This window comes from Ylistrum balloti, unplaced genomic scaffold (genome assembly GCF_031769215.1).
Source record: "Ylistrum balloti isolate Yb309-2 unplaced genomic scaffold, AGI_CSIRO_Ybal_v1 Utg370332, whole genome shotgun sequence".
In the NCBI taxonomy this organism is placed as follows: Eukaryota; Metazoa; Mollusca; class Bivalvia; order Pectinida; family Pectinidae; genus Ylistrum; species Ylistrum balloti.
This window is the reverse complement of record NW_026782241.1, coordinates 699,706-712,421: the sequence shown is the minus strand read 5'-3', so window position 1 is coordinate 712,421 and position 12,716 is coordinate 699,706. Positions and strand designations below refer to the sequence as shown.

The 12,716-nt window shown below is 35.9% G+C and overlaps 1 protein-coding gene across 1 annotated transcript in view; it reads left to right on the top strand.

The window, feature by feature from the left end:
- LOC132553504 (ATP-dependent translocase ABCB1-like) overlaps nucleotides 1–11,749 on the top strand; it is a 74,164-nt gene extending 62,415 nt beyond the window's left edge. The window contains exons 25-29 of the mRNA XM_060217755.1: nucleotides 7,974–8,130; nucleotides 9,609–9,806; nucleotides 10,454–10,657; nucleotides 10,938–11,084; nucleotides 11,549–11,749. Coding sequence (XP_060073738.1) covers nucleotides 7,974–8,130; nucleotides 9,609–9,806; nucleotides 10,454–10,657; nucleotides 10,938–11,084; nucleotides 11,549–11,749 — 907 coding nt within the window. The remainder of the gene's footprint in view (nucleotides 1–7,973; nucleotides 8,131–9,608; nucleotides 9,807–10,453; nucleotides 10,658–10,937; nucleotides 11,085–11,548) is intronic.
- Nucleotides 11,750–12,716: the final 967 nt, after the last annotated feature.

The following is a 12,716-nucleotide window of genomic DNA, read 5'->3' as shown; positions in this document are numbered from 1 at the left end:
AAAGGTTAATGCAGATGACTGTATGCAAAATCAGGCCTGCCACCAACCTTCTACCTAAGTGTTTTGATCAATACTGGAGAGCATGTCGTCCCAACAACCTTACACACACACACACACACACACAAACATTCTCTTCATAATAGTACAATGTTAAAAATACATACTGGGGTAGGGTATTTTGAGAATTCATTATAACGCCTTGTGTAATGAGCAAGTTCTCGTTAATTAATATCTGACATCCTCAAAGAGGAGTCATGTGACATTACCAGAAGCTTTAAACAAAAAAAAAGTTGACATTGAAAAGTGATCTGTTCATTTATGTAACTCGGTTTACAATTGCACATGATCAAATGATGCAACATTTTGAAGAACATACACAGATCGTTTTGCATCATCAATAATTCCTATACAATTTACCAAAGAGAATGTTCCACATATAGACATCACAACAACTGAGTTTAATGCAACATCATCACAAAATATTAGGGAGAGGGCATATATATGCAATGCCTTTTGTCATTTTCCTGTGAAATCATTTGATTTTACCAAACAATTTGAGAAACAAAATATCAAAGACGGATCTTGGTGCCAACCATTTGTTCTTTGAAAGTTTGATTTTTTCCCCTCTCTTTTTGCTCTTAATGATAAGAAATTTGAACATTCCCTTGCAAAAATAGCGACAATAATCTTTAACTTCCTATCAAAGATGACTGCTTGGAAGCCATTTTGTTTTTCTGATCAGTCCTAAAATCAAACAGGCACAACAAGGGACCAAGGGGAACCTACACCTGATCTTTGAGAAAGACGTTATAGTAGTTCTCAAAAAATATTGATAACAAACTTTCAAAGTCAAAATCCAAGATAGCCGTCGGTCAGCTGTTTTGTTTTTCTGATCAGTCCCAAATTCACACAGGCACAACAAGGGACTAAGGGGAACTTACACATGAAATTTGAAGTTCTTAAGAAATGGCGATAACAAACTTCAAAGTGATAATCCAAGATGGCACCTGTCGGCCATTTTGTTTTTCTGATCAGTTCCAAAATCAAATCTGCACAACAAGGGACCAAGCAGAACCTACATATGAAATTTGAGAAATGTTCATCCAGTACTTCTCAAAAAATAGCCATAACAATAACTGGTTATGGATGGATGGACGGACGGACAGATGGATGTAGAGAGATTTGAATATCCCAACATCTTATGATGGTAGGATAAATGATACCTAGAAAATGTCTGTAAGACTTAAATGCCCCCATCTATATTTTCTATAGGTAAGGCACCATGTGCACTGACTCTGGCCTTGACATAGGACTGGGAAACACATAAATGTCCATACTTGATACTTGATTGTTGCATAAAGTTTAACCACATTCCATGAAAGAACGAAGTTGCTAGGTGTTAAAATTGAATCAGTTGATGATTTTATACATATAACAAGAATGACCTTGGCCTTGTCCTTGACTCCTAAAACACATTAATGTCCAAAGAATACTCATACTTGATCTTGCATAAAGTTTGACCAAAGTCAAAAAATGAAGTTGCTCATAGCTTTCATTGAAACAGGACAGACAGGATGGGACACAACATGAATGACACAGACAATGGCCCATACCCCAAATTTATAGGGGGACGGGAGTGTGTATAAAAGAAATGGGGGTGGGGGGGGGGATAAAATATTACAAAGCCTCATTAAAATACATCAAAATCATCATCAGACTTCCTTCATATACCCAAGATTAAGTCTATAACATCATCACAAAACCTTGCTACTATATAAAATTCATATAGCTGTTATAAAGCATACTGAAATGCCTACTGCCAAATTTACTGTTATCAATCTTAGTGACACATGTATTCATCGTTCCAGTCAAGACCATGAATGTTACATCCATTTATTAAGAGTTTCTCAGATCAATTAGCTTTTCATCCCATAAACACTTGGAGGGAGGGCTACATATTAGTATTACTTCCTCCGATTCCCAAGAGTTCACAACCTGTCTACAACAACAAACTCTATACCTCCTTACACGCCAGAACTGTGTAACCAGACCTAAGAACACAATTTTTGGTGCCTTTTGCCTTCGTGTAAGCATCATATATAAAGACTATACAACAGCTGTGTGTTTGATTCCAATCTGATCTTCCTGGTAAACTTCCAAGCTAAACTTTTTATTTATTCTCACATGGAACACGATTTAGTGATACAATAAGTAATGTAAGGTTCTCTACATCATTATTTACTAGAAAACAAACTGTTTGTGTAAACAAAGAATTGTATGCCTTTTTTAGAATGCAAATCTATACAAGAAGCAAAATTTGGTTTCTGTTTAATACAAGGGATCTTGTTTCAAATTGTCATTTATTGATTCTAAATTGTAAATCGATGAAGAAAAATGATTCATTAGATGCAAACTGCATTCATTTAGATTTATTATTTTGCAGCTGGGGACAGAGGTTGGTGAGAGAGAGATATAGAGGGGGGGAGGGGGGGAGGGGTCGGGGGGATGGAGGGGCAATGCCAACTATGTATGTTGGTGTGTTGTATGTTAATACATACATAGGTAGATTCCATATTTTGCTCAGCGATAGCAATCCAAGATTATTGATTTCTGTGGCAGATTTTATAGCCCAACACCTCTGTAGGTATTCTACAGGGGAAGTGCAAGATCAATTCTACAGAGATAACACTGTAATGTTGTGTCACATCTCACTGATCATCAGAAATAATCACACACAGAGAGATCAGACATTACTGAAATGAACTAAACAGTCTGTATTGTGCAGAAATATTCATCAGCCATTACATTTAATTTCTACAGAGAAATAAGAATTAAAATATGTATAACTTAAGTGTGGTTACTCCAAGGGATCCAGACTATCAAATGTACCTGAGGGGACGGCGCATTTTCCCTCTTCTGTTAGTCTAGTCTACGAACAATACTGCCTGAGGGGACTATATGATTGCCCTTTCTCTGTCGGTCTGGCCTCCTAACAGTACTGCCTGAGGGGACTATATGATTGCCCTTTCTTTGTCGGTCTGGCCCCCTAACAGTACTGCCTGAGGGGACTATATGATTGCCCTTTCTCTGTCGGTCTGGCCCACGAACAGAACTACCAGAGGGTTCTACATGCTTGCCCTCCTCTGTCAGTCTGGTCTCCTAACAGTACTACCAGAGGGGACTTACATGTTTGTCCTCCTCTGTCAGTCTAGTCTCATAACAGTACTACCAGAGGGGACTTACATGTTTGCCCTCCTCTGTCGGTCTTGTCTCCTAACAGTACTACCAGCGGGTATTACATGTTTGCCCTCATCTGTCAGTCTGGTCTCCTAACAGTACTGCCTGGGGGACTATATGATTGCCCTCCTCTGTCAGTCTGGCCCCCTAACAGTACTACAAGAGGGGACTACAGGTTTGCCTTCACCTGTCAGTTTCCCACCAGAACTACCTGAGAGGACTGCAGGTTTGCCCTGGTCTGTTCACCCCCATCAGTAACAGCTGATAAGATAACAGATTATTCCTTGTCTGTCATCCTCCAACCAGTATTACCTGAGGAGACTACAGATTTGCCCTGATCTGTCAGTTTCCCACCAACACTACCAGAAGGACTACAGGTTTGCCCTCATCTGTCAGTCCTCATGTCCCTTCTCAGTGCTTCTAGAAGGGACTCTAATACGAATATATAGCAAACTTGGTATTTACCCCATTTTATCATATAACAGACGAGGTACATTTTGTTAATGATATTCATCTACTTTTGGTTTTGTATAACATATCTTAAGTTCCCAGTGGTGATAATGATGTGTTGTGAAATTGAGAAAATAGCACATAACACAATTATCTACACACAGAATCATGATCATGTAATAAAGTTCAAAACTAAACAACTCACACTAGTTTGTTATTTATCTCAGCTTATAACAAGTTAGTGTGTGTTATAGAGATTTGAACCACATGTCTCTGTGGTGTACATACATGTTACGACATCATGCAATATATATACATGTATATAGATAGTCTATATATAGACTGTATATAGATTGTCTTATACAGTTTTGTGTTCATTATGTGCATATACAGGTACAAGCTCTAAATGATTTCTTCGTTAAAATCATTCCCAGATTTCGCTGAAATTAAATAGATTGTATGATACGCAAGAAAAGGAGAGAAGAAGAGAAATCACCCCTGCTAGTTTTTTGTAGCTAACCACGTGCACCGTCTGTTGATGTTACACATTCACAGCTACTGTACATGTCTACGGCTACTTGTGGTTGACCGACGATGTAAACCGACGTTGACAGACCTGCAATGTAGCACTCTAGTGACTTGCTGCATAATAAATCCCACAGGCACCACACTGTGATCAGCAAACATGACACATGTTGGTCCTTGAGTATTGATTGCAAGTCATAGTCATCCACAGCTGATCCTATGAACGACGTAATGCTGTTTTGACCGATTTCCAATTATTCATTTCAATTTTTTATATTTAGAATTTTTGCATCATATAAGAACCTTTTATCAAAATTTATTTAAAGAGGAATTGAGTAAGAGCTTACCTTCAGCCTTGAAACGACCAGCGTTCCTCTTCGTCTCTTGTTTGTTTCGTTAATATTGGCATCTGTTCGCTCAACAGTAGCAGGTCCCCCTTTCTGAGTTCAAATGTGACGAAAAATCCGATTGGTCGTTTTAGTCACGTGAGCGGATTAATTATAGTAACTTATCACAGTAGGGGGATTCCCTCTTGTCATGTGACTAGTATTTTTAACTGGACCACAAAACTGCTAAAAAGTAAACATGTGTGTTGTTTTTCCTGTTACATTTTCTTTTATATCCTCTTTGTATTTTTCTCATTCAATATGACAGAAGCTGAAGGAGATTGATAATACTAGCAATAAATGTTCACATATCGAGTATTTATATTTTGTTCCATGTTGTAATGACTTTGGAATGTTCTAATGGAAAAAAAGATATTTATCATTTCGGAAAATCTCTGCTCTGAAAATACATTGGTTAGATTTTTCTTATCTACGACGTACAAAACGACGTATTAGAAAAGTATCCCTGGGAGCTACCCTTCAATGAAAAGGGATATCACGCAGTGTTCAGGTAACTTACAGGTGAGATTTATGGAGAGCCTCTCTAAAGATCCAATTCTGATCAATTTCTCATTACTCCTAGCCTTGCGGCTCATCAGTTTAAAATAACATACAACATATACAGGTGTGAGCAACTACAAAACACAACCCTACCCAACACACACAAATACCATCAATTAGCTCGATGTTGAAAGAATTCAACATATTACGCACGTAAAGTTAAATCCTTTCTTTACTTGTTACTCATACTGACACGTTTTGATGAATTTGATAAATCATTAAAGACAAGCCGGATAAATATAAATGTGCTAGGTCTATTTCAAAAATATTTCATTATGACACGTTACCTTAAATATTCATATCGTTCAAATTTTAAGTATAAAGTTATTTTTAGCGTCATCAATGTTCCACAAATTACAAATTGTAATATTCCTTTCTGTATTATGTTTCCTCCCAATTTCAATAATCAAGCTGAGACACGTCATTTTGAATTTTGCTATTTCCTTCAAAATTGATTTTCTCATAGGTGGTATCAAAATGGAATTTAATGTTGCTTCTGGCTAGACTTAAAGACATTTGTATGCAATTATGTAACTCTGAATAGAGTGACATCTATGTATTTTTAGATTATTTATGTCGTAAACATAATAGTTGTTTATCTGAGGGCGAGACTATTTGAACTGAATTGAAAATATAATTATAATCATATATACATAAAATTGCGTGATACGTATAACCCATGTCTTGAGACCAGACAAACTAACGGATGTGATTTTTTATCAGACGATCAACATCATGAATACATGGATTTCGATATCGAGATATCGAAGTCAATGGTTAAAACAATGGACGTATGATAGTAATTACTTTCTATCTTAAGAAAACAAGAACGAAGAGATAGAGGAGTCCCCACTAAATCATTACATGTTATGCATGCACCATACATCACAATCGTTAATGCTCAGCACGCGCTACAAGATACTGGGCTACAGGGGCTGTTTCTTATGGCATTAATAGTTTTGTTATCTTCATAAAATGTCAGATAGTTACCGATTAAAGGAAAGCAGTTGTTTAATTATCGCTCTAAAATGTCGCACAGATAGAGCATGTACATAAAAAACCGTGCATCAGGCTGGAAGCATGGACGCCCAGATCCCTGGTTAATAAAACTAAACATATTAATGATACAGTAGCTATTTGTAGATAAATCCTGGCGTAATTCTACATCCAAAATGAAATGCTATTAAGGCGTAACCGTGAAGTATGCTTGTCCGATATAGTTTTCAAGACACGAAATGGTTGGGGAGTTGGGGAGACGAGACGGAGGGAGGAGGAGGGGAGGAGAAGAAAGAGGACTTAAAAAAAATTCTGGACAGATTACTGTGATGATCAAAGATTTAGGAATGGGAGTGGACAAGTTTATTTGTTTTTGTTTGTTTGTTTGTTTGTTTGTTTGTTTGTTTTTTTGTAACTAGGGTTCCCGGATACAAGTCTTTTGTTCACCAACTCAATTAAAACAACAAGAAGATAACAAAATTCATCTCCTTCGGCCCAATCCCTGGTTTAATCACAATATAAACAGGCGCTCGGCCCCATTGTACACCCGCCAGTGCTGAATGGCCAAAAGGCCGTTATATTGGAGTTAAAAACCTGTTAAATAGATAAATCCCTCGAAGTATAGTCAGTGAAACAAAGGGGCCTTACTCTGGTAGATCATGATGCCCGACCCCGATATATTCTAACCACAGGTGTTGTAAGTTAGTTACCATGGTATTCCCTCCCACATCGTATCTCATTCTCGTCGTCTGTTGAAAGACTAAAAGGTCGAAATAACAAAAGATGGATGAAATATTTTAATTTACCAGTGGCCCTTCTTATACCTGTGGGCTGTATGATGGGGAGACTAGACGATCGTTTACTGGGTCGTTCAGAGAGATCGTGGGAATGGTATGGATTATTTAAAAGACATGAGCCAGTCTCGTCAGGAAGACCACACATCATCTTCCCTGATAATTAACGAGCTCCTTGTACGGATGGTAGTCAATGATATCACAAATAACATTAACTAAAACATACTCTTGAAATGGTAGGCGTGGCAATATACGGTAATCATCCATTGAAATCCCCCGACCACTAAGGAAAGAACGAAAGAACCATTACCATTTTGGTCTCGGCCCTTACAATGAAATATCCTTACTCATTATACATTTTAAGCTTTAGTGTGTGTTTTGTGTTTTCAGTCTATAATACCAAGAAACTCGGTTCTGTTTCGTGTTGCTGCATGTAAATATCTTAACCTATGTTTTTTATCAACCAAACATTTGTGCTTGTTTATATTGTTATTTATCATATAATCTATCTGTTATCAAGTGAATTCACCGATGTAATATTGTTACTGTATATGTCACTAGTGTCACTAGAACGTTTTTCATTAACTACATCAGTCAGAAATCCATTGTGATGTCATGATATGGCCACTGACGTTACGTCTGGCATTGAAAATGGCGCATCAAAACGACTGTTTCCTTTAATTTTGTCGTCAAATTTTTATTTTAAAACCTGCTAAAATGCTTATTTCTGAGCTACATAGTATGTAGGTGATAAAAACAAAAAGACTCTTAAATTTGTTTTCATATCATATGAGATTTTCATACGGTGAAATGAAATTTCATGTAAGATCCAATATCAAAAATTTGAGTCTCATACATGGATTAAGGTCACTGATTCAATATGACATCAACAAAATATATAAAGCATGAATTCTGCCAAAAAACGATAACATCCCCCTTTATCCTATTCACACTCGTCCCTTCAAAAAAGGCGGTCAACTTTGATATACTTAAGTGACCTTACTATATACTACTTGTATTACAGGGTGTTTTTCGCCATAGCATTTACCGGAATCACTATTGGTCAAGCGTCATCATTCCTGCCTGAGTACTCGAAAGCCAAGCATGCAGCGGGGCTCATCTTCAAAGTCATCGACACCATCCCCCCGATAGACATCTATTCTAAACGGGGTGTTTATATGGTCAGTATACTAATTACCTGTGGTGATAGATTTTCCTTAAATCTTCAGAGCACAGAAAGAAAGTCAGAATTATTCTGACGTTTTATCTATGTCTGTTGTTCATTGTTTATTTACAGCTCATAAGCATTCATAACATCATATAATTGGTACATAAGTAATATGAAATACAAAGACATTATATCATCATGTGTACAGCATAATCTTGTACGTCGTATTTAGTTAAATACTCTGTCATTATCATGTACAAGAAAGACATTTACGGAAGATGGACAGCTCTTGTATAGTTCCTTAACATAAGTGTCCATTGACCTTACATAGGAATACATAAGCTAGAATAGAATGATAAAACACATTGACATTTACTATCAACATTATCAAACAAAGGCTCGAACAGGGCATACATATGTAAAGAGCGGTGCAGTCAGGGGATGGACGGCAACGATATATACAATTCTGTAGACAAACAATATTCATGAGATGTTAATCAAAGTGAAAAAATACAGTAAGTTAAAGTTGGAATTTAGACCGTACTAATAAACTTGATTGCTGATAATTTCACAAGTCACAAAATTACTTCTTTGTTTATATGATGGACGGTTCCAATAATACTTTTTGATAAACGTTTTACGAATATCTACATATAGTGGACAGATCAGAACAAAATGGAACAACTCGTCTCCTATCTGGTTTTCATTACAAAACCGACATAACTATTCTCTCTCGGAATATTACGATAACAACATTCTTATATATATAGCGGCAGGATGAAAGTCGTAATTTCGATATAAGTTTAAGATATGCATCTGGGATAAATTTTGTTACATAAAATTGCAATGTAAAACTATACCTGTGAGAAATATATAGGTCTAGGGTCGACATTTATTTTATAGACTCCAGATCGATATAGTATAAAAGTCGATAGCGCGTCAAGATAATTTGGATTAAGAAGAAATATTCGGAATATGGGAGGATAAATCTAGAGAGTCTCGATGTTCTTAGCTAAACATCAGCTCTTATCATATAAAATGTTACTGTGAAACGCGGTAAGACTATTCAGTTGGGCAAACTTGATCGACTAAGCGTCTCCCTCTACCCCTTTTTCAGAATATTTTCTTCTCGTGTCTCCTACGTAGGGGACTTTGAAGAGACCAATACACCCCATTGCAACATCTTGAATTTTTATATTTTTATTTCTTTCTTATATTGCCTTTTCTTTCTGAATGTGCTTTATTTTCAACTTTTTGTGTCGGTCCCGGCACCCATCGTCATATGATCCTGGTTGCTCTCGCAACATCTATTGTGCGTCTCTGGTTTGTCAAAGAAAGAAATGCTATTCATAGATGAGTGAAATAAGTATTCGGTGTAAGACGAACAAAATAAAGATAAATAAATAAAAATAAATAAATGAAATAAAAAAATAATAATAATAATAGCTCACACAGCACAAGTATAGCCAAACATGTCATTTCTTTTTTCAGGACAAGATGGATGGTCAGATCAGTATCAAAGATATCAACTTTAACTACCCTTGGAGAAGTGAGGTCAAAGTGTTAAAGAATTTAACGTTTGAAGTCAAGGCAGGACAGACAGTAGCACTCGTCGGTTCTAGTGGCTGCGGTAAATCCACAGTTATCTCCCTTCTCCAGAGGTACTACGACCCGATGGACGGAGGCCTGGTATGCTTTGATTAATAATTAGTAGATATACGTCTATCAATATTACTAGTTTGTTCACTGAGCTGTGAAGTTATCAAACTCCTTCTCTTTACTGTTGTTATCTAATAGTATCAACACATAACTTATAAATTATATAAAAAAAATTCGTGTTGGATAGAAAATTACTCAGCTTTTTATGATTGTCACTGATGTAAATAAAAACAGTTTTCTTCATATTTTGGTCTAAAATTAGTATACTATGTAAGGTGATATTTCATTTATAAATAATTCTAACACGCGTTTTGGTTTTAAAATATCAAATCTCAACATATTTGATTTGAAAACTGTTCAGCTTTTTACTTTTTTTTTCATAGGTATAGTTATATACGTTTGGAGAAAATGATACACAAACACAGCAAGGCTAAGTTAATTCAACTTGATTTGTTAAGATTTTCAAAGTTATTGATGTCTCCTCTGTTATACTCGTCCCAGTATCATTCACGAGAAAGTTTAATATACACAATTGTTTGTAAAAATGTCTTTGGTCATGTAATGCAATCGGCCAGATTTCATCCTGTTCTTGGTTTACACTTTCATCGTTCGAGTTATACAAATAGTTCACCAACACTTGTCAAGTCTGTAACTGTATCAAAAAACCTTTACTTCAGTCTGTGGACGGACGCGGGATAAAGGAAATTAACGTGCACAATCTCCGATCAAACATAGGCGTGGTCAGCCAGGAACCCATCCTGTTTGACTGCAGCTTTAAGGACAATATTGCATATGGCCTTGACCGCATGGCCGGAATGGACGAGGTTATAGAGGCAGCTAGGGCAGCAAATATCCACGAGTTCATTAGTACACTGCCGATGGTGAGTTATAAAGCTAGTATTAGTAATGGATTATACAATTTATATAAAAATCTAGACGTGAACTTAATTTTCTCTTCATATAAATTGTCTAGATCTGACCTACCAACACCAGTCAAGATATATGAATGTTCTCAATGCTTACTTTTGTACTAATTGAAAAACTAATGGTTCTGTAAGAGTGAGTTTTCGAACAGAAGATCGTTTACACATGTATTATCCATAAAGAATTCACATAAGTTATATATAAAGAGTTTAAAATATTAGTTCTTTTTATATCTAGGGATATGATACGACTGTAGGGGAGAAGGGGACGCAACTCTCAGGTGGACAGAAGCAGCGCGTGGCGATTGCACGTGCTCTCATCAGAAATCCGAAAATTCTCCTGTTGGACGAAGCCACGTCTGCATTAGACACTGAAAGTGAAAAGGTATACCTAAGTTAAAAGGTTTCTCATAATATAAAAATTTTAAAAAATGAAATGTTAATCAAATTCTGTTACATAATCAACTGTAAATAGATGAATATTGTTCCTTATGTTTAAAGCGCGCCATTTTCGGTTGACAGGTTAAATGTTTCGTTTACCTTTATCTACATTTGTAACGTAATACATGTTATGTGTAATGTTGTTGAATTGTCCATTAAACTATTGTTTGATTGAACTAATATCCGTAAGGGTGTCTTGTGACTGATTTCGGAAAATGTAAACACAAACACAGAATCCTTGATATTATGGGGATAGTATTAGAAGATCTTAGTGGTATCCTTAATTATATAAATGCCGGATCTTTATGAATTTGAGAATTTTACACGGCTAAGAAAATGTTCAATTTAAATTATATGTTTTTTTCACTTTGTTATGTAACAACACAATGCTTAAATTGTACTTTGCAGCTCGTGCAATCTGCTTTAGACAACGTTCAACAGGGACGTACATGCATAGTCATCGCTCATCGACTGTCTACTATACAAAACGCTGACGTCATATATGTCATGGACTCCGGACAGATCGTGGAAAAAGGAACACACCAAGAACTTATAGCACAAAAGGGAGTGTACTCCGCGCTAGTCAACGCCCAGCAGTTAGCTATGTGATAATAACTAAACATTTAGGAAGATTGTTTCAATTAGGAAGAGAAGGAGAAATCGTTTTTATTCAAATTTTAAAAAGCCAGTTTTTGTGAAAGAATTCGAAGCACCTTACGCTTAATTAAAACATTTTAGAATATTCTATGGTTTCACATCCTATATAGTAATACATGTTTTGTATAAGACTGTTTGCCGTTTATTGACCGAAAGAAATATTGTTTAAATAGTCACTTTTTGAAGCAAGTGTTGACGCTTCTTCATTTATGTAAATATTGATAATATTGTTGTCATGTAATACTTTAGTATGTCTTATTGAAAAGATTTCCGAACATTTTGTTAATCTTGATTCCATAGATTTCTTTTGACGCAACTTGTCTTGCTTTATTCACTGAAAAAAATCGGCGATTAATTCACAATCAGTTCAATGTTTTGACGCATTATGCTGACATGAAACTCGTGTATAATTTCATATATTCATTTATGGTAATGCATAATGCTATCATCGTGTAGTTGTTTTTTGAGCGCCCATTTCCAATGTTTGAGCGCCCATTTTCGATGTTTGAGCGCCCATTTCCAATGTTTGAGCGCCCATTTTCGATGTTTGAGCGCCCATTTTTAATTTTTGAGTACATGTTTTCTATGTTATATGTGATGTTGTTTGGCTATTAATTTCATGTTCAGTCAGTTCTTGGTAAAATAAGATTAAAACTTTGCTTGGCTGTGAGATGTTTTTTTAAACGTTGCGGTACAAAACCAATCATAGATACTTTAAGATGAAACAATGTTTTCTTTTAACTGCTAACGAAAATTTCGTTCGAGAAAATGTTGTGCATCTATTGAAGTAAGAGACGTATTTATAACACACTGATCTAGCCAATCGGATGCAATGTTACTGATAAAAAAACTAGTGTTCTACCAATAGAAAAGCCTTTCTCAAGCCGGATGTCATTAAAGCATAATACCGAAAGTCTAA